Source organism: Zootoca vivipara, chromosome 1 (assembly GCF_963506605.1).
Source record: "Zootoca vivipara chromosome 1, rZooViv1.1, whole genome shotgun sequence".
In the NCBI taxonomy this organism is placed as follows: domain Eukaryota; kingdom Metazoa; phylum Chordata; class Lepidosauria; order Squamata; family Lacertidae; genus Zootoca; species Zootoca vivipara.
This window is the reverse complement of record NC_083276.1, coordinates 31,595,998-31,618,416: the sequence shown is the minus strand read 5'-3', so window position 1 is coordinate 31,618,416 and position 22,419 is coordinate 31,595,998. Positions and strand designations below refer to the sequence as shown.

The window sequence follows — 22,419 nt, the reverse complement described above, 5'->3', positions numbered from 1 at the left end:
TCATCCCTGGATCTAATCCAGTGAAAGAACACAGGTATCAATGTTTACTTCCTCCATCAGGGTACAATGTGCTTCTATTGTATTTTACTTGCAGAAAGTGATTGATCTTGTCCTTTATTCTTTTCACAGCATATATCTGGAAGCTCACAAAAGGAGATTGTGGGGAAAGACACTATCAAATTTGAGGTGAAGTATCCCAGATTGTAAACTTTTCCATTCCTTATTCATTTTTTTGCTTATGCTGTTACGCTGTTTTCATGCTAATGTGTTAGGTGTTTTTTTAATCTTTCAGTTTCACATTCTGAACTTTTTTATTCTCTATACTGTATAGATGTGAACAGTCAGCCACATAAAAGTCTCAGTGGCTATTCAGTGATGTTTGGCCTCTGGCCAAAGCAGACATTAGGCCAAACAAGATGGTTGGCACTGATGTGCATGATTGTTTTAAAAGAAAGAGCAAGCACAGGGCTCCCCAAACCAGATAAGGATTGTGGCTTGTGGGAAGGTTTTTTTTTAACCCTTTACTCCCACTGTGGTCCTGATTGGAATTGGACCCTGCATGCTCCCTAAATTGTTTGTTTTAAAAATGGTGCATATCAGGGCTATTCATGTGAATAATGTCATGTCTAGTTTGGCCCTCAAGCATTGACAACTTCTTGGATTACTTCCTGCAAAAATAGCAAATTAAAAGCTAATCATACTTGTAGTGTAAACTTATGCTTGTTTACTTGGAAGTAAATTCTACTATATGATTGGCAGCCACAAAGAGCAAGATCACTGATTACTTGTAATGTTTTAAAAGGAGGCCTCTTAAATGCCTCTTATGTGAATCATAAAGTGAACCACATAATACCAGCCAGTGCTGCTGTAGAGAACAGGCCAACCCACACGTGTAACAAGATTCAAGGATTTGTGTTGCAGCAACCTCAAATCAGAGGAGTGGGGATGTTTTGTGGCACAAGCATTGTAATAGAATAAAGAGATGCAGGAATGGTCCATGTAGAACACTTTAGTAGCCCTCAGATTAATAGAGGAGCATGGGTCAGCTGGGTCTTGGTAGCAAAATGACACCATTATTTCTACTAGCGAGCAGAAATTATGTGAAAAGTACCTCTGACCATGTGCACAGTTTCTTTCTCATTACCCTGAGCAATAACAGCTTGTCCCTTCCCTATACAGAATTAGTGGAAAGGATAGATGACAAGGTTCCTTCACAGACCTGAACCTCATTGCTTACTTAAAAAAATATTAAACACTGCCTCACCTTCTTCTCAAGTACCGTGTTTCCCCTTTTTAAAGACACCGTCTTATAACTTTTTTTCCTCAAAAAAACACACGGTGGCTTATTTTCAGGGGGTGTCTTTTTTTTTTATTAAGTGCTGGTACAACTGGGTCCCACTGGCTCAGGACACTCGGCGCTCTCTTCCGCGCACATTATAAACACCACACTCTAGCCAACTGAGCTCTCCAGGTTTTACTGTCAACCAGGCTGGCAGCAGCTCTCCAGGATTTCAAACTTGGGGGTACCTGGGGGTTAAACCTGGGATCCTTTTGCATACAGATGCTTCCTCCAGCCTGGATAGATGGAACCAAGAAATGGACACAGCCAGATCATAGCTGTCAAATTCTCCCTTTTCTTAAGGGAAATTCCCTTATGCTGAATAGGCTTCCTCGCGAGAAAAGGGAAAACTTGACAGCTATGATTCCAGCGTAGATTCCAGCGTAGTGCTTAAAGGGTATATATGCCTATACCTTTTGTGTTCTCGTGAGGCTGTTTGCATTGTTCCATCCCTGCAGGTGATACACAATACAAATAATCTCCAACTAGTTGTATAACAGACTCTTGAAGCTGCATTCTCATTGGAACGGCTGAGTCTTTAAAAAATAGCACCCACCTTTGCGAATGCCCCTCTGGTGGTGTCTTCCCCATGGTCCAGTGGTTTGTAATATGTTACAGAACTGAGTTATGAACTAGGACGTCCACAGCTAAGATAAGGTGCACTGAACTTGAGCTGTTTGTTTGCTGGTGGTAAGGAGTGTGGGGATAGAGTAAAGGTAAAGGTAAAGGTAAAGGGACCCCTGACCATTAGGTCCAGTCGTGACCAGCTTGTGTTGTGGCACTCATCTCGCGTTACTGGCCACAGGGCCGGCTCTAGGTAGAGTCCCGGTGGCGTGAGGGGGACGAGGCTTGGGCCATGCCCCTGGCGCGCGCGCGCGCACGCAACCCCGACTGACGGACCAACTGAGGGAAGGGAGGGATGAAAGGGGAGGAGGGGGAGGGGAGCAGCTTTGGCCCTCAGTGAGGAGGCCGGGGCGGCTGAATGATGAGCCGAAGCGTAACCTTTTCTCTGTCGGGGGGGGGGGGAGACGCGCGCGCAAACACACAGAGACGCGCGCGCGCACACACACACACACAGAGAGAGACGCGCGCGCACACGCACACACCGACACACCGAGAGAGAGAGAGACGCATGGGGGATAGAGAAAGAGACGCGCGCGTGCGCGCACACACACACAGAGACGGACGCACAGGGAGAGAAAGAAAGAGACGCGCGCGCACACAGAGAGAGTGCGGCTGCAGCGCTGACAAAGCACGAAGCAGCGCTGCACTTAGGGGACGATGGCCAGGGAGGGGGGCTGCGGGGTTGAGGCAACGTGTGAAAGGGAGGGATGGCGAGGAAGAAGTGGGGAGTGAACTGATCGGGGCTTTAACATGCCCGCACGCGCAAAAGGGAGGCTCGGAATGTGGAGATCAGTTCTGGCTGCTTCTCTTAAAGTGCGCAAGCAACGAGCCTCTCTCTCTTTCCTCCTGCCGCTTGTGCCCTTGGTGCTCCGTGCGGCGCTGCTTCATGCTTTGTCAGCGCTGCAGCCGCCACCGCTTCCGGGCACCGACCCGACCCCGCAGGCTTCCTCCTCCTGCCGCGGCCGGCATTGCAGGAGCTGGGTCCTGCTGGCTGGTGCTCCGTGCGGCACTGCTGCACACTTTATCGGCACTGCAGCAGCCACCGCCGCTTCCGGGCACTGACCCGACCCGGCAGGCTTCCTCCTCCTGTCGCGGAAGTATGGCTTATTTTCGGGGTATGTCTAATAGCTCTCAAATGGTTAAAAACCCTGCCATGGCTTACTTTCTGACTACGTATTAAAAAGGGGGAAACACGGTATACTGTATGTTGCTGTTGAATTTAGGGATAAACAGACATTACACCTTTCAGACAATAAGCAATAGCAGGTCCAATCTGGATCAGGACCTTGTGCAGGGTCAATATTTCAGAGTTATATATTTGAGCTAAATATTTTCTTACTTAGCTAGATGAGGAGCTGATTTTACATATATATATATATATATATATATATATATATATATATATATATATATAATTGAGGGAAGTAGAAATGTATATCTAGACTAAAATGTCCTCATAGGCTGACGAAGTAGTGACTGAAACGCCAAGAGAGAAAGTAGAGCATTCCTCATTATCATCTTCACAAGAGGTAATAAGCATGCACGAAAGTGAAGAGAGTTCATCTTCAGAGGTTGCACAGTTACAAGAGCTAACTCCTCCAAAGCGAAAACATGTGGGAAAGGTCATACCTGAACCATCACCGGTAAGAGATAAATTTTAAAATACAATTTATTAATATTTAGATCTAGGAAAGACTCTCTACAGATAGGACTCATAAGCCACTAAGACACCTTATTCCTTCTAAGAAAAAATAAAGGAGTGACCCCTTTGATTATTTTGGTTGCCCTTTTCTGAACTTTTGTCAACTTTGCAATATTCATTTGGAGGTGAGGCAACCAGAACTGTACACAGTATTCCAAGTGCAGTCATACTCTAAATTTGTAAAATGGCATTATGACACCGGCAGTTTTATTTTCAGTTCCTTTCTGATGATCTCTAGCATGGAAAAGGATAATTAGGAAATAATTTGGAAATAAAGCAGATGTTAAGGAAAGTAGACTCTCCAGAATCTCCAGAATCTCCCTGAGTCCCTTTTAAAAAATGGATGTTACATTGACCACTTTCCAGTCTTCAGATATGGATACTGATCTTAGGGACAAATCATAGACTTTCATTAGAACATAAACATCTGAATCAGGAGAGGCTGTGAAAGCTCTGGATTGGTATCTGCATGCATTAGTGTACTGGATGAGGGCCAATAATCTGTACTTGAATTTTGGAAAGAGAAATGCTGTTTGGGTGGGTGGTCTTTATGTTTGGGAGGTAGGCAAATTATTTTGCTTTCATTTTTGCCGCCTCACTGAGATCTAGCTTCACCTTTGAGAGGCTCTAAATCCTTCCAAGGCATCCCACTTTGTCTTGGAATTTGTGAAATTCCAGCACACACTCTTACTAAATATCCTACGCTAGATAGATTATCAGCAACCTACCTGCACAGAGCAAGGGTCTCCCTCACATGTTTTATGATACTTTCATCAGAAGACCAGCTCCATTTTATCTCCTTAAAGTTTGGAGGGGGTGGGGAAGATTGATAATGAAGAGAAATTAGCTGTCCTGTCCTGAATCTGATAAGGAAAAGTGTGGAAGACATGCTAATTCTTCTTGATCAAGGCTTCAGCTTTTATATATTTAATAATTCTGGTTTTAGGGTTGCTTTCCATAATTTAACATGGACAGATGTCCTGTCTGTGGTTGTGGCCATGCCTAACAACAGGGAGGAGCAAGGAATTTTTTAAAAAAGGGGTAGGAATATTACTGCACTTCTGAACAAATAACCCAACTGTGAGGCTGCTGAAAGTTTACTTTAGCCCTTCTTTTTTTAATGTTCTTGACTTTACTGTTGAATTTTATCCCTCTATAGGAGTCTCTGCCCTCAGACATACAGCTGGAAATAAAAGGCAAATCATTTCCAAAGGCTAAACCAGTTAAAATTCAGGAGGATTTAGAAGATCTTGATGAACAGCATCCCGTATCTCTGCTTTCCACTTGGACTACAAAGTGAGCTTAAAAGTATTTCCTTTTTAGCACTGATTTATTTATTTATATTAGTTTTCAAATATACTCCCAATAATAGCCAAATTATAATAGCAATTAATTCCCAAATTATACAATTATCGAAATGCCACTCAACTTCCAATTAATACATTTTAGTTAAAGTGGCTCCCCGCATGGTGGTTTGGGTGCATTTCCGATCTGCATTACATAATCTTAATGTCAGTTACATTTAAGTCATAATAATAATACCATAGTCAACAGCTACATAATTAATGATTTCCATTCGTGACATTATAATATATAAATTTATAAAGCTTCAAGTGAGGAACTCAAACTATTATCTTTATTCTGCCCTGCGTGTGGAAACTGTTATGTGCATAGAGATTCCTTCTGTCCATATGTGGTGGTGTCTATTTCACTTCCTAGCTGTTGTTTTTCTCCCATCATGGCTTGGGGTGGAACTGAATCTTGAAGTTTCTATCTCTCCGTCCCTTGCTTCGATGTCCGTACAGGTGACACAGATCTCGGAACAGGCTAAAAACCATTCTGTCTCACTAGTAAAACATGTCACAGATCTTCGCCATTTCCCCCTCAGCCTAGGAAAAGGTGGGCAGTTTTTGAACGCACTGAAGATTTAATACTCCTCTCTAACACCCAGAATCTCTGCAGCATTCTTATCACAGCCCCCAAATTATTTTCCTTCCAGCAAGAGATTTATGGCCCAATTGAACTTTATCTTAGATTACATTCTGTCAGTAGCACACACAAATCTCGGTCTCTTTTTCCTTGTCTGTTATTTTTAAACGGAGGTGAGGGGAATTTTTTGTAAAGGTAAAGGTAAAAGTAAAAGTATCCCTGACCGTTAGGTCCAGTCGTGTATGACTCTGGGGTTGTGTGCTCATCTCGCTCTATAGGCCGAGAGAGCCGTCGTTTGTCCACAGACAGCTTCCAGGTCATGTGGCCAGCATATGATTAAGCCACTTCTGGCAAACCAGAGCAGCGCACGAAAATGCCATTTACCTTCCCACCGGAGCGGTACCTATTTATCTACTTGCACTTTGACATGCTTTTGAACTGCTAGGTTGGCAGGAGCAGGGACTGAGCAACGGGAGCTCATCCTGTCGCGGGGATTCGAACCGCCGACCTTCCGATCGGCAAGCCCTAGGCTCTGTGGTAATACTATGCATTTATATAGCACTTCGGAGTGTTCAAAGTGTTTCACATAAATTTGCTTTTGTAAACCTTAAAGCAAACCTACATAGTAGGTCGCATTATCATCTTCATGTTTCAGGTGAGGAGACTTGAAGAATAGTGGTTTTCCGAAGGCTACCTAATGAGTTCACAGCAGAACTGACAGAAGCGTTAGTCGCAACACAAGAACAGCTCACTGCATTACAACTTCATTACAACAATAAGATTCAATCCTAAATTACAAAGAGTAATTGTTGCAGATAATTGCCTAATGTAGGGAAAGAGCCATACCTCAATGCTTTGAATGCAAAATGTCTCAATTTCAATCCTTGCCATCTGTAAGTAGGGCTGGGAAATATGTCTGTCTTAGAATAATGCAGAAGTGGGCAGAAGTGGGCAGACTTCAGCTTTATGAGATGCATTTTATTCTTCTTACTGGAATCCCTAAAGTCACCAATAGGAATTTGGTGCAAAACTCATGTAGAATCAAAGAGTTCAGTAATTGGTTTGAGTACCAGAGTTTAACTTTGCTCATAGTTTGCTCACAAATCCACTCTTTGGTATCTTTCCCCCAGTTCATTTCAGCAATCTCCATTGTGTGTGTGTGTGTGTGTGTGTGTGTGTGTGAGAGAGAGAGAGAGAGAGAGAGAGAGAGAGAGAGAGAGAGTAATTATGTTGCCATTGGTTAACGTTTGGTAATGATCAATCCTTTCTGATCTACTTCAGATTGTGCAGAGATCTACCAGTAGATCCCGCTCTACTTTCTGCCCACCCCTAGTTTAGTCAAGGCTGAAGTTGACAGACCCACCCCATATCCTCTTAACATTTCTCCAATGAAAATAGGGACGTCCTAAGGAAAAGTGGGATATTCTGGGATCAAATCAGAAATCGGGATTTGATTACCGCAATGTATTTTATGTGGGGCTTTGCCTTCTGCTTGTTCCAGAAACTGCAGAATGCTGTAGCATGGTTGCTGCCAGGGGTAAGACCTTGTCAGCATATAACACCTGTGCTCAGATTACCTGCATTGGTTGTCAATTTGTTACCAGGTGAAGTTCCAGATGTTACTCTTGGTATATAAAGCCCTTAATGGTTTGGCTTGGTATATAAAGCCCTTAATGGTTTGGCCTAGGGCTTGCTGATCAGAAGGTTGGGAGTTCGAATCCCCATGACGGAGTGAGCTCCCGTTGCTTGGTCCCAGCTCCTGCCAACGTAGCAGTTTGAAAGCACGTCAAAGTGCAAGTAGATAAATAGGCGGGAAGGTAAACGACGTTTCCGTGTGCTGCTCTGGTTCGCCAGAAGCGGCTTAGTCATGCTGGCCACATGACCCGGAAGCTGTACGCCGGCTCCCTCGGCCAGTAAAGCGAGATGAGCGCCGCAACACCAGAGTCCGCGACTGGACCTAACGGTCAGGGGTCCCTTTACCTTTAATGGTTTGGCTTACTTGCAGGATTGTCTTACCCACATATCTGTGCACTTCAGAGTTTTGAACTGTGGAACTGGCAGTGTTGCATGCCACATAAAACTCGTTCCACAGTTGCGAGAAATAAAGCTTTTGTTTTATTTATTTATATTCCCTGGAGGACCCCCCCCACAAAAAAATACGTTATGAAAATCTATATTCCAGCACATAACACAACTGATAATAGTATACACCTGTAAAACATGTTAGAAATTGATCTTTTAGTGTGGCAACACCTACACTTTGGAACTTCCAGCCGATTGGCATCAGGCAGCCGTCTTTGCTGTACATTTTTTGACACCTGCTTAAAACAGATTTGTTTAGGCAAGCGTATCCAGACATGTAGATGTTGCCACATTTTAATATTTAAGATATTAATAAAATTAAAATATTTAATTTTAATTATGTTAAAATGTGTTTAACTATTTTTACTGATAATTTTACTGATAATCTTACTATCTCTTGTAAACCGCTTAGAGGTTTTAGTACAATTAAGCGGTATTTACATTTTGTTTAAATAAATAAATAAATAAAGAAGGAAAGGCTGCCTTATATCTTGTTGTAAGTCACATTGGAAACCATCCACCTGAATGTGCACACCCCCAAAGTCTGTCCCTATCCTCCACACAACCTCCCCGAATGTGGAAAAATGTGGGGAGAGGGACCACATGTTTGAAACAACCCTTGCTTTTTCACTTATTTCTTAAAATCTTGCCCTTTTGCATATTATGTACTGAGTGGGACACATAGTTCCTTGCAATCATACTTGTTTTAAGTTATACTCCTATACCCATTTACCTGAGAATATGCTCCATTTAACTTGCTGGGACTTACTGATGAGAGCGCAAAATATGGTCTGAAGCTCAACATCAAAAAAACGAAGATCATGGCCACTGGTCCCATCACCTCCCGGCAAACAGAAGAGGAAGAAATGGAGGCAGTAAAAGATTTTACTTTCTTGGGTTCCATGATCACTGCAGATGGTGACAGCAGTCACGAAATTAGAAGATGCCTGCTTCTTGGGAGAAAAGCAATGACAAACCTAGAAAGCATCTTAAAAAGCAGAGACATCATCTTGCCAACAAAGGTCCGTATAGTTAAAGCTGTGGTATTCCCAGTAGTGATGTATGGAAGCGAGAGCTGGACCATAAAGAAGGCTGATTGCCGAAGAATTTATGCTTTTGAATTATGGTGCTGGAGGAGACTCTTGAGAGTCCCATGGACTGCAAGAAGATCAAACCTCTCCATTCTGAAGGAAATGAACCCTGAGTGCTCCCTGGAAGGACAGATCGTGAAGCTGAGGCTCCAATACTTTGGCCACCTCATGAGAATAGAAGACTCCCTAGAAAAGACCCTGATGTTGGGAAAGATTGAGGGCACAAGGAGAAGGGGACAACAGAGGATGTGATGGTTGGACAGTGTTCTCGAAGCCACCAAAATGAGTCTGACCAAACTGTGGGAGGCAGTGGAAGACAGGCGTGCCTGGCGTGCTCTGGTCCATGGGGCCATGAAGAGTCGGACACGACTAAACGACTAAACAACAAACAACAAACAACAACAACAGATCTGCTTACTTTTGAGTAGACTTACATATGCTTGTGCAGATAGTGGCTATGCTGTAATCCATAGAATTGATGAAAGAAATTAACCAATTAGATGTACTCCTCTTAAAGATCCTGGTACTTTTAATAAGTCTTGTCTGTGGCAGACTGTGGTGCATGGCTTCCGTAATAATTGTATGCATGCATTATTTCAGTAAGTTCTGTTGCATTCTTCAGAACTTATTTCATTAAATATGTTAGGTATTGGCCCTTCAATTGAATGATGTGCCTGGCATCATTTCCTTTACAGTATTTATTTTCACATTTGTTTTTCAGTTTTGCACCCTTTGGAATAGTAACTTCTTAGGGTCAAATGTGTTTTCGAATATCCCAGGTTACTCCTCCACTACTTTATTGGTGTAGGAAAAAAGCTTTTATTACTAGCTTTTGTTGTGATTCAAGCCCTGAAAAGTTTCTTGGACACGGAAAAGAGCCTTTTTATAGCAAGTCTGAAGTTTGTAAATGGATATTAGTTTCTATTAAGTAACTGAGAGCAGACTCATGGGAAAAGAATTCCAAAGTTTATGAAACGGTCAAATTGGCATTTAAGTGACCCTGTGCATGCCATTGCTTATCTACATTGCTTTAAGTTCATTTGGTTAGCAAGATTATGTATTAAAACAAATAATGACAGCAGACAATGAGTATTTTACTTCAGTAAAAAGTTACTGTCAGATTATCAATGGTGCAGAAAAAGCATGATTTTGTGAAAAAAAGTTATTGAGTGCATTAAGTGAGGTTAATGTAGGCCACACACATAGTATTGGTTTATCTTTGTCTTCTCTTTCAAAGGATGATAAATAGAGTGCTTAAGGGGAGTGTGTGCTGTAAAAACACACACCTTTACCTGCAACATGTTCTAAATATTTTAGGTTTTTGTTAGGAGTGTTTCTATTTTTGTCCATTAAATGATTCCATCTTCTTTTGGAGCTCAAGCAAAGGGGCACAATAAACTATGGTTCAGTTGTTATTTTCTCAGCTTAAAAACAAAACATACTAGGTAACATTGTAATTGATGGCTGTGATTAATTAAACTTGTCTGTTATGCTTTCTTTTGAGAGCTACAGAATTGTAACTTTTTATGTTTGAAAAAGGGTGACAGGGAAATTGTATTCTGGAAGAAAATGGAAATGTGTGTGAGGTAGTTGTTTATATAATTGTTTAAGAAATTTTGCAGTACAGACTACCATGTGCAGAAACACTAACCCATTACTTAGCAACACTTTCTCTCACCTTCATTACATGCATTCTGTACTGTTCCATTGTAGTTTGAGTCAAAACATGATGATTCAAAACATCAAAAATAGCTGCTTGAACACTGCTCCTCTGGGAAGGGGCTTCTTTATCCAGTGCAGCAAGACCTGTCATAGTTTTTGGTCTTGCCTTCTCTTTCACCCTCAAAGAAAATGATAAATGCTGTGTTGTTTTTAGAGGAGTGGGTCAACAGGTTCCCCACCCCCCAGTATGGTGACTTTTCTCCATGTTCATTTCCACATTCCATTGGGAGGAGTGCACTGTGCTCTCCCTTCCCCTCCCCTCCCCTCCCCCCTTCAAAGAGGGCACAAGCCAGAGGCAAAGAGCCACAGAACAAGCACCCTTTGGCTTTTGCCCTTCAGCTTGTGCCAGAATGCTTGCACCACTTCCAAGGCATGAGCTTTTAAAGAGGAGCAGAGCAGACAGCCCCAATCAGGTTAACAGGATCCAGATAGAAACATACAGGCCCAGACTCAGTAACTTTAAAATTAATATCTACATGCATCAAATGGTAATGATCTTTATTTTCTTTCTAGAGATGTGGATCACCCACTTATTCACCTTCTTTGTGAGGCTTACCCAAGATGTGTGTTGCCTGTTCATCTGCAGCTTGCTTCAAGAATACACCATACTATAGACAAAAGGGGTCATAATGTTTCTGTACCACCAGATAATCGTTTCAGTGACTACTCAGAGCAGTTCTTACCATCCACTTCTGCTTATGATGAATTTATGGCAAGAGAAAGGTATAATTAGAGAATACTTTGTGCAATGTTTTTGTGTTGCCGAGTGACACTATGATACAGTTCTTTGTAACTGAATATTTTTTTCTGGTGGAAGAACCAATTCACACAACTTTATTTGCATTCCAGGAATAACAGAAACCTACAGATTTGTGTCCCTCCTTCCTGTGGCACACACTGAGTTTTTGTGGCTCCTGCCAGTGGCGGAGAGCAGGCGTGGGCGTGGCTGGTGCACGTCCTGGGGGACATGGTGCGCGCCTGGCAGTGTGGCACACTGTCTGCAGGGGCTTGGTGTGCTGCCTGTGGGGGCGTGGTGCCCAGCGTGGGCGGGGGGAGGGCAGCCGCGATGGCACCCCACTGGGATTGTGCTGCTGGGGGCGGTGCACTTCCCCCCGCCCTGCTCTCCCTCCGCCAGTGGCCCCTGCTGCCTTCTTTTCCCAGCACCAGCTGGTGCTCAGTGCATGAGGTTCCTACCCATCCCTGGCCTTTCAGTCCTGGACCAACTGCATGGGGCATACCTTTTGGCAGCAAACATTGAGCAAGTGAGGATTGCTCTGGCCTCTGATTTGCTCACCTGCCCTCTACATCTGGAAGGCTTTACCTGCTTCAGTGTCCTCTCTTTTTTGGGTGGTGCAATAGGAAGGACTGGGCCAAGCAAGCCTCCCAGAGAGAAGTGGCAGAACTCAGAGAAGGTGGTGCTGCCAAAGAGGTTCTAGTGGGGGAGGGGGCCAGGCCAGGCCCTCTCCGAGAATAACAATTACCTGAAATAAAAATACTCGAGAACAAAATAAGGCACCAAAAATAGAGTGAGACATCATTTGATTTTTAAAGTTTATTTTAATAATAGATTTTCTAACCTTTTCTAGCTGAGAGGGTGTGTCACATTTTGGTCTGATGTGCATAAAAACAAGTTGTGAAACATACTAAATGCAAAATAAAATAAAATAACAGGTGTCTAAATTTGAACCCCCTTTTGAGCCAGAGGCCCTGGGCCCTCCTGCCCTGCAGCTCTCCTGCCCAGATTGGCCCTGCTAGATGCCAACAATTGTAAAATAGTAATGCTTTGAATAGCTCTTTCAAGTACATAATGTATACTGAATCACCCCATACCACATACCATACTTACTGCCACTGTCAAAAAACCTAAAAGGTAAGTCAGGCAGGGCTGCCCTTTGCAGAAGCCATATTAATACTTCTTCAATGACTTGTCCTATATTCTTTATAATCTTTTATATTCAATGATGCTATGACTTCTTGATACTTTTTGTTACAATACCGTATTTCTAGGTATAAGATTCCCACCCTTTACTTACTTACTTACTTAAAAACCTTTCTAAGTTGCTGTTCTTTACAAGGAGCCAAGGACAATGCACAGTAAACAAAAGTAAAACACACCAATTCAACAACACAGTGCAAATAAAAATACCTAAGACATAAAATATAAACTTCAGTTGCTAGCATTTAATTTTAATTATTGTTCAACTATTAGCCTAAACCTAGCTATTTAAACTAATTAAGGGACTTAAATTTAATTGTCAGGCAAGTATACTGCCAACTCCCTGTTTGCGTGGGGTCGTTGTGCATTCTGGGTCATTGTGCATATCAGTGGGGCATGCAAAAGCCGGTCCTGCCCCATTCCGGGGCTGAAAACAGCATGCATGTCAGCAGTCACGTGTGCCTTGGTTGCTAGCAAAATGGCCTTTCCCTGTATTATTTATTGACATTTATTGAAAATATCAGATAATGGAATTATTTGCATGTTAAACAAGGCTAAGTTTAATTACAGTATTGCTTTAAAATGGCACTGTTACTTTAAAGAGGTAACTTGTTCCCTTGCACCAGTTTCCGCCCGTTCTAAGGCAATAGCCATTTCTCTATGTATTCTGCCCAGTAAGCACATCCGGCACAAACATTTGTAGGGCAGTTAAGCTGTCCTAACATCCTGACATTAGAATAGTGGGGTAGGGTGACAGGTCAGAGCAGGGACTGGAATGCCTGAAACTTATTCCAAACCCTATGCCAAAGGATAAATGGACATAAATCTGACATCAGGAATCACAAGACAGAGAAACCAGTAGGAGAACACTTCAATCTCCCAGGACATTCTATACAAGATCTCAAAGTAGCTGTTTTATTACAGAAAAAATCCAGAAACAGACTGGAAAGAGAAGTTGCTGAATTGCAACTCATTACCAAGCTTAAAACCATAGAGAGACCTGGTCTGAATAAGGACATTGGATTCTTATCTCATTATACATGATAAAGCTTTCTTTAGCACCTCACCCCTTGCTTTTACCTGCAAGACCAATTGTAGTCGTTAACAGTCATCAACAGGTTTACCACTCCTATCAGCCTATCACCCATTCCCACCACCCTTCTGAGTAATACCCCCACACCCACCCTATGACTATTCATAAGGGTCTGGTGACTTCTGTTTCAGTGTATCTGAAGAAGTGTGCATGCACACGAAAGCTCATACCTATGACAAATGTAGTTGGTCTCTAAGGTGTTTTTATTCCTGTGATTTAGTGTATGGTAGGCAGAAACTGAAGATGTGTTCTGGTATCCCTGTGCCATGCTGTCAGGCAGGTTTCCCCCCTTTCCCCCTTGGTCCAAGAAAAGCCCTTTCCTTTGTTAACATGACAACGGTTGTTTGAATGGCATCTAGTCTGAATCAACAAACATGAGAATGTAATAGATTCTATTGACTTAGGAGACCTGTTTATGTGCACAGGCATTCCTTCAGCAAAATGTTTTGTGGGCAGTTTAATTAATCCTGATTGTTTCCTTGCTTATATTTTGGAGACCCTGCTAGAGTAATTAATTATCACTATTCTCTTATGAAATCAGAAACTACCCAAGTGTAGATAATGCTTCAATATCTGTGAGACTAAATAAGACTCTAGAACTGTTTTCTGTGGTTTCACATTTGCATTATTACATTCCCTTTTAAAATGAAAACAATACTTTGGTGGTCACAGGAATAAAGATATGAATGATGATTTTAAATATATAGCCTTGCTTTCTACCCACAGGACTTTCAAGGCAGATTTTATTGCAGAACCCAGCAGTGTTCATCTGTTCTCTAGTGAGAAAGTTTTGAACCACCAGTAGATGGCACTGTTAGAATGTACTCTTGAGTTGAAAATGATAATTGAATATAATATCTATTTTTAGCATTTTGTTTATTTATGTATTCATTCTGTTTGTATACCACCTGTATAACTTAGCTGTCTGGGCAATTTACAGAAACATGAAACATATAAATGCAATTAAAACTCTTATATAGTAAAAACACTAAAACTAATTCATCAAAATTGTTGACAGATCACTGCACACGGCATGCTTAACTTATGTGATAAGAAGATCCTTTTGATTTGAAGGGATTGAGCCGGTTAACACCTAATTTTAAAAAATACCCAGAGAGTTAATCTCAATGAAATTTAGCCTATTTACTGACTATTAACAAAACCCACTTGATATCTAGGCCAGTGTTTCCCAACCAGTGTGCCTCCAGATGTTTTGGGACTACAACTCCCATCATTCCTGACCACTGGTCTTGCTAGCTAGGGATGATGGGAGTTGTAGTCCCAAAACATCTGGAGGCACACTGGTTGGGAAACACTGATCTAGGCAACACTACAAAATGATTGCTGTGGTTGGGCCTGGCTAGTCAAGAAATGGCTGGCCCTCCCTCAATTTCTCCAAATCAGTTACTGTTTAACTGTCTTTCTATTCATTTCCCCACTGTCAGCACACTCATCTCCCAATGCTGCTTTGCAATAAAATTCAGTGTGAATCCATCATTACTTGAGCTATGTTAGCCAGTAGTTGCTGAGGTTGTAGCTTGCAATTATTTGCCATCAAGAATGTGTTATTTAAAAGCACAACAAAGCATAAAACTTGAATATCGTGTGTGTGCGTGCGCGCGTGCATGCTTTACAAATATTCCAGTATCTTACTGAGAATCTTTCCCCCCCCCAGAATTTGTAATGAAGGAGTTCCTATTTCAGAAGTATACAAATGCAGTCAGGAAGATGGAGTTAAAGTTTTCCCACCAAGGTCACCAGAAACTATGCCTGAATGGCAAAGAGTAGCTGAGTTTTATGTTGAAAAACCTCAACTAGCGCTGTTAGGAGAAAAAGTAAGATTTGATACATAATTCTGATAACATATTTTTTCTGAAGTCCCATCTTTTGAAAAATTAACAAATTATTGTCTTTCTAGATTGCTTCTGCCTTTTAAAAGAGGGTGTTTATATAGAGAAGAAAAATTCAAAGTATAGTAGGTAGTTTTTTGCCCTGCATTTCCCAGGTTCTTATACAGTACTCTCCTCAAGGTACAGAAGGAGGGAGGTTCAATAGACAACATTAGGACTTGCCTTACCAACCCTAGTGGCTTCCTTTCAAGACAAGCTCATCTCCTTTTCAAATGGTGTAATCCAACCACATTGAAGGCAGGACTCTTTCTCTTTCACAGAAACCCCTTTCCTCTCCTCTGACTTTCAATTTTTCTATTTCTTTCTTGTATCTCTGACAGTGAGGTAATTGTATGAAAATTCCTTATCTAACTGGGCCTTGAATGCAGAGAGTTTTATGATGTCTCATTCTCTTGCTGTAGCCATTGTCATCTTTGGAGTCTCCTGGCATTTTCTGTTTTGGGGATACTAGTTTAATAAATCTCTAAGTGTAACTGTGTGGGGCAGCTTTAGGACACAATTGTGGATGTAAGCACCCCCTGTTGCCAATATATAATCCTGCGCATAGGAAAGTATAGGATTTGCGTCTTTCCATTTAGATTTCCTGCTGATTGAGGTAGTCCATACTCTTATGTAATATGTTTAGAATAAGGATTTCTCTCATTTGCCCTGATCCAGAGAATGCTGGTTTTGCCGTGCAAATGAGATGTGTAGCTTTTGCCAGGTGATACAAGTGCCCTTCATATTTTGTATTTCCTTCACTTCTGTTTTACCTCAAAATGCCTGATTTGTCTAGAAATGTTTACTATTGTAGCACAGCAACATCTAATTATTCAGAAGAAAATATGTCTAGGATTAAAGTCATACTAATTTTTAAAATTCTTTTTGATGTGAAGGTTAAATTTCATCCAGGGTCTCTCAAAATGTTTTGGACACCAGCGCCACAGAAATTCGCTGCTCCTCTCTCCCTTATGAAGGAGACCTTGTTTCCAAAGTATGAGGTAAAAATTCTTAATATATTTGAAGACTCCACAGCATTTCATTTAACCACATTTGATTATCTACACAAAATATAAATTAAATAATAGCGTTTCTGTACCAATATCTATAACTGAAAGTGTGAATTATAGAAAAAGTTGTTTTATTTTGATTTAGAGTGGTGCATTTTAAATTAATGTAAACATGAACTTACAGTTGGTAATTACATACCATATGCCATATGCAATTGCGGCACATTCTCCAAAATATTTAAATATTTCATCAAATTAACAGAGAATGCTAATGTTTAAATACCTGCAGGATTGTACTGTGTTGTGAATGCCCAAAACCATTCTAGTTCTTTCTTAGTATTGCTGAAATTCGTATTTCCTTTGTTTGGATGTGATCCTTCTGGAGTCTTATAGTGCAAACCTCTCTATGTATGTATGTGTGTTTGTTTGTGTATGAGTAAGCTAAAATACCTGGGTGAAAATATATACACCAGCCATATTTCAAACTGTTCAGATTTTTTGTATGTTAAGCAGTACTGGCCCAAATAAATCATATTGTCCAACTTGTTGTGCATTCCTTGTTTTGTGGGATCAAATGGAGTGTATCAAACCCAATGAAGTTTTAACTTTTCCTAGAGATTTATGAAGTCAAACTGAAATTGGTATGATGGTTTATACCACCAGTTAAAAGTTATCATTAAACCTTTTTATTTTTCCAGAGCAATCTGATTAATGGCGTTATTTATGAAGACTTTTCATGTGATCTTCGAGATAAAGAAGTATTAGAGTTTGAGGAGGACTTTGACCACTTGCTTTCTGTGTGTATTGCAGTAATAGTTTCTTTATTTTTGATCTGATTATGGTTTTCTATATTTCATAAAGGGTTGTTTTTCCTATGTGAGCTGCCTTGGAAGGGCTTTGTGAGGAGGAACCTGTCATTGGCTCATGCCTTTGTATTTGCAGGAAGCTTCTCCAGCAGTCAGTCTGGCTGGAGAGCACACCTCTCTCAGTATACAGAGATAAAACTGAGATAAAGTGCTGAGAGGGAATAGTAGGGCATGGAGGAGAGAACACCCGAAGAGATGGCTGCAGGAAAAACAAAGTGTTTGGTTCTTCCAACAGGAAAATAGGCAGGCAATGAATAGGGGAACTCCTTCTGCCTCAATGTTTCAGATAACTAGCAGGCAAAGTACTGCGAGGTCAAGTACAAGGGTGGCAAAGAGGAGCTTGCTGAGGGGAGGAAAGAAACAGCAGGACTGCCCATGTTAATTGTGTACAAGGGCCAGCATAGGGGAGGAACATGAGCACAAGAAAGTAGGGGAAGCCCATGGGAGGGTCCTGTAATGAATCTGGCTCCTGAGTTCAGAGAAAAAAGGGCTCACTAGTTGTTCTCTGAAGCAAGAGTGGTCTGGCATTCAGAGGAATCACAGAGGGAACTGGTTAGAGGGGACACCACTCAATTTGGTTAATGTGTAACAACAGCATACAAATACTGAAGAAACTTAATGTATCAGAATGCATTTGTCAACTTTTCTTCATTGAATGCCAATGTTATGAAACGACCACACTCAGTCTGTATACTGTAATTCTTTAGGGCCAAGATGGTCATGGGCCCCTCGGTACTTAAATGACTCCTGGAGCCTTTGTACTTCCTTAGGAGAGCATTAAAGCAGTCTTAAAGAGGAATGTTATTGCCCTTGGACAGTCCAGTTAATTCCCTTGGCTGTTTCCCAAGTACCGTAATCTTAGGCACACTCAGATTCCCAGAGGTAATTAGATTCTTTCAGTTTCAGTCTGGATGTCCCATATCTCCTAACTTTCATTCTTCTGCGTCCTGTACCTGAGACAGAACCTGCCATTTGCTTATTTATTATTTTATTTTACAGATTTATAAACCACTTCCTGGCCTGAGGCCATCAAAGTGGTGTACAACAAGATAAAATGACATGAAATACAAAAAGTAAAAATAAAATACAAATTCTAAACACATTTTTTTTACTGAAGTGCAATTAGCATACTTCAGAGAAAATGGTCTTAAATGAAAAAAACGTCTTTGTTGTTGTTTAGTCGTTCAGTTGTGTCCGACTCTTCGTGACCCCATGGACCAGAGCACGCCAGGCACTCCTGTCTTCCACTGCCTCCTGCAGTTTGGTCAGACTCATGTTGGTGGCTTCGAGAACACTATCCAACCATCTCATCCTCTGTCATCCCCTTCTCCTTGTGGCCTCCATCAGGGTCTTTCCAGGGAGTCCTCAGTAGCATGTTGGACGCCTTCCGACCTGAGAGCTCATCTTCCAGCGTCATAACTTTTATATGCCTGTTGTCTTTGTCCATGAAGTTTTCTTGGCAGAGATACTGGAGTGGCTTGCCAGTTCCTGCTCCAGGTGGATCACGTTTAGTCAAAACTCTCCACTATGACCTGTCCATCTTGGGTGGCACGTCATAGCTCATAGCTTCTCTGAGTTATTCAAGCCCCTTCACGACAAGGCAGTGATCTTAAACATCAAGGTGCCTAGGGGCTGTCTAATTCCATCTAGTATTTAACTTCAGAGCTCCTCCTTTCATCTCATCAGAAGAAACAAAGCCTAGTTAATTAAGATCCTTGACTCTTTGTCTTACAAACAGTAGTGGGTGCCATGGTGTCAGCATTTACCTAACCTGCCACTGCTGTTGCTGCGCTATAATGAAAGGAGAAGGGGCAAGGCAGTGATAAGGTTGGTATGCAAATGCACTGGCAGAAACACCAGATTGGTTCCACCAGTGTGCTAGCACTATGCTAACCACACCCATTGCCAAGTCCCTTCCTGTAAGCTGCTGCTTCAACAACTATTGTCCAGTGGCAAATATCCCCTTTTTAACAAGGTGTTTATGTGAAATATTATTTCCTTTTCTAAACCAGAAAGAAAGCCCACATGATACATCTCTTCCACCACAATTTTTAGACTTCATTGTACATAATTATGTCAGCTTTAAGATAAAAGGTAAAGGGACCCCTGACCATTAGGTCCAGTCATGACCGACTCTGGGGTTGCACACTCATCTCGCATTATTGGCCGAGGGAGCCGGCGTATAGCTTCCAGGTCATGTGGCCAGCATGACAAAGCCGCTTCTGGCAAACCAGAGCAGCACATGGAAACGCCGTTTACCTTCCCACTATAGCGGTTCCTATTTATCTACTTGCATTTTTGATGTGCTTTCGAACTGCTAGGTTGGCAGGAGCTGGGACCAAGCAACGGGAGCTCACCCCGTCACAGGGATTCGAACCGCCGATCTTCTGATCGGCAAGCCCTAGGCTCAGTGGTTTAGCCCACAGCGCCACCTGGGTCCCTATGTCAGCTTTACCAGTATGTAAATAAAACTCAATTGATTTTAAATTTCATACTCCTAATGTAAAACCAACGTACACGCTCACAATCTGAATCTAGCTTTCCAAGAAAAAATGTGTTATAAAAATAAATACTTTTGTTCTATTTAAAAAATACCACTTTTTGTATATATTTTTCTTTGTTTCATAGACTCTTAAAATCTCTAGAAGATGCACTTCCTCTCCAGCGCTTTTAGTTTCTGAATGGGAAACATTACAGGTATTGTAACTTTTTTCAGATTTATTATTTACTACTTATTATTTATTAGCCACATCATACCCAGCATTGCTTGCGAATTCAAAGAAACCAAAAAAATCAGTGCAGTTTTGAAATCAGTGGTTAAAACAGTGCTGTTTTGAAAGGTTCTGGCTGCCATCTTGATTCAGAATGGTGTCCAATTGCATCCAAACATTGAGGAAAACCTGTTCCTTAATTGCAGGAACCACCATGCAAAATTTGGTTGCAGTATCTTAAGAGATGTCCAAATGCATGGTGAACAAGCAATTTCCCAAAATATATAGTAGATTTTTCATAGCAACACTCTGGATAGTTTTATTCAGAGTGTGTCTTAAAGCTTTCATTATTTTTTGCAACAAACATTTCCATATTTAATATTAATTTCTTGTTTAAAGTTTAACTCAAAATTATAATTATTTATTTTAGTCTTTAATTCTCTGGTAGACTAAGCAGGGCATTTAAGATTCTTTGTAATTGCTTTCCCAGTAGTAGGTGGGTAGGGCTGGCTTGAACTTTATTAAGGAAAACTGAAGAGCAGGAATCTCTCTGAACAAAATCTAAAACATATAATTCCAATTAACTGTATATACTAAAATGAACCTGACTAAACTGGAAAATTCTCTGCTAGGGCAGAGCTCCTTAAAGTGTGAGATTAGCTCTGCTTCCAATTCTTGATGCAGAGTCTGTGTTGGGCTCTCCAGGTCTCTCCATAGAGCTTGAGTAAAACATCCTAGCAGGGATTTGGGTTTCACAAAGTGTGAAGGGGGGGGGAGTGGGGCTTAAGACAACAGTCACTCCTATTCTGTTCTGGAACCAATTAAGCGATCAAGAATGCTGAGATCAAGCAGTGCTGAGGCTTCCACCTCTGCCTGTGCCATAAGGCAACTTACACAATACTGTCAAACCGATAGTTACGTAAAGAGGTTTTTGTGTTCCGTGTATGTACAAATGAATCAGTTTTTTAAAACGTAATGTCCAAATAGAAGCTTTTTGTGTTCCACGTATGTCTTAGCGAATGCAAATGTCAAACGTAACAACTTTAAGCAGAAGTACTTGCAAAAGATGAACTATTCTTTGTAATGTTCCACATCTGCCTTTGCAAAGTATGGTTGTTGTATGCAGCTGCTGTGTCCAGGTAGCAGAAGAAGGATACGAAAGATCTTAACATGTGCCTTTGCAAAATATGATGACACCATTTGACACTTGCATTCGCTAAGACATACGTGGAACACAAAAAGCTTCTATTTGGACATTACGTTTAAAAAAACTGATTCATTTGTACATACACGGAACACAAAAACCTCTATTTGGACATTATGTATATAAGAATGACCTATTTGTATTTCCTGTTCTAAATGTTGGTCTTTGATTGCTTCTACTCAATAATGTGAAAAGAGTTATGTTTATATGATGTATAAAGAATTTATATAGTTAAACACAGCCAGTTACGTTGTGGGTATATTTGTGCCTTAAGGCAGATAGATTCTTTTTATTCATTCTTTACATGTTGAGACTGTAGAGTTCTCCCTTATTGGCAATAATTAACTTTGCAGTGGTCAATAAATTAGGAACTGAAGAACAATGCTCTTGTAAAAATGTAAAATTCAAGCAGCCTAATTTTTGTACTAGTATTAGATAAAAGTCAGTTATTCTTGTAATGTCTCATTTTACAAGATACCAAAACTTTGTATTGCAGGAGAACATCAAAGAATGTGTAAGTAGTCTGCTTTGAAGGAGTTGCATCTGCAAGAAATATGTATGTTGGTTTTATAAAATCTTGTTTGACTTATGTGACTCTAAGTTCCAACCAAATACCGGTAATTTTATTTCCAGTTTTTGCATATAGATTTTGTTGCTTCTGTAAAAATTAATTGTGTTCTGATTCAGTGGTAGTTATCCTATGTAATAATGTGCAAGTGTCTCTGCGTCCAGTCCCTGTTTCCCTGTGTCCACGCTACTGCACATGTGCCCCACGGACACAGGGACTGGACGAAGAGACTGGACGCACACACGCGCACAATCTCCCCACCCCCCCACCTACCGTTTCCCTGCAGCTGTCAACCGCCGCTCCCGGCCGGACTGAGCGGGGGCGGCGGGGGCGGCGGGGGCGGGGAGAGTGTGTGTGTGTGTGTGCGTCCAGCAAGGACAGGTCCCGGGGTTCGGAGAAGCGCTGCGCAAGCGCTTCTCCAAACCCCGGGATGTCTCCTTCCTGGCTGGGGGAGAGGAAGGAAGTGGGAGACAGGAAGGACAGATACCAGATTGAGGAGCCGGTCTGCAGAGTCAGCAGTGCTCCGTGCAGCGCTGCTGGGTGCTGACCCGGCAGGCCGCTTCCTTGACCCGGCGGCCTGCTGGGTCGGTGCTGATCAGCGCTGCGCGGAGCGCCGGATCGAGGAGCCGGTCTGCACTCAGCGCCCAGCAGCA

The 22,419-nt window shown here is 41.6% G+C and overlaps 2 protein-coding genes across 2 annotated transcripts in view; one reads left to right on the top strand and one right to left on the bottom strand.

Moving 5' to 3' along the window:
• SEC23A (SEC23 homolog A, COPII coat complex component) overlaps nt 1–22,419 on the bottom strand; it is a 563,646-nt gene that overhangs the window by 149,199 nt on the left and 392,028 nt on the right. The gene's annotated exons all lie outside the window — the stretch shown is intronic.
• The window catches only part of TTC6 (tetratricopeptide repeat domain 6), a 64,963-nt gene that overhangs the window by 4,304 nt on the left and 38,240 nt on the right, over nt 1–22,419 (top strand). Inside the window, exons 4-12 of the mRNA XM_035109006.2 lie at nt 130–186; nt 3,424–3,606; nt 4,825–4,961; nt 11,003–11,212; nt 15,194–15,353; nt 16,304–16,408; nt 17,116–17,214; nt 19,912–19,980; nt 21,695–21,712. Of these exons, the coding sequence (XP_034964897.2) occupies nt 130–186; nt 3,424–3,606; nt 4,825–4,961; nt 11,003–11,212; nt 15,194–15,353; nt 16,304–16,408; nt 17,116–17,214; nt 19,912–19,980; nt 21,695–21,712 (1,038 nt within the window). The remainder of the gene's footprint in view (nt 1–129; nt 187–3,423; nt 3,607–4,824; nt 4,962–11,002; nt 11,213–15,193; nt 15,354–16,303; nt 16,409–17,115; nt 17,215–19,911; nt 19,981–21,694; nt 21,713–22,419) is intronic.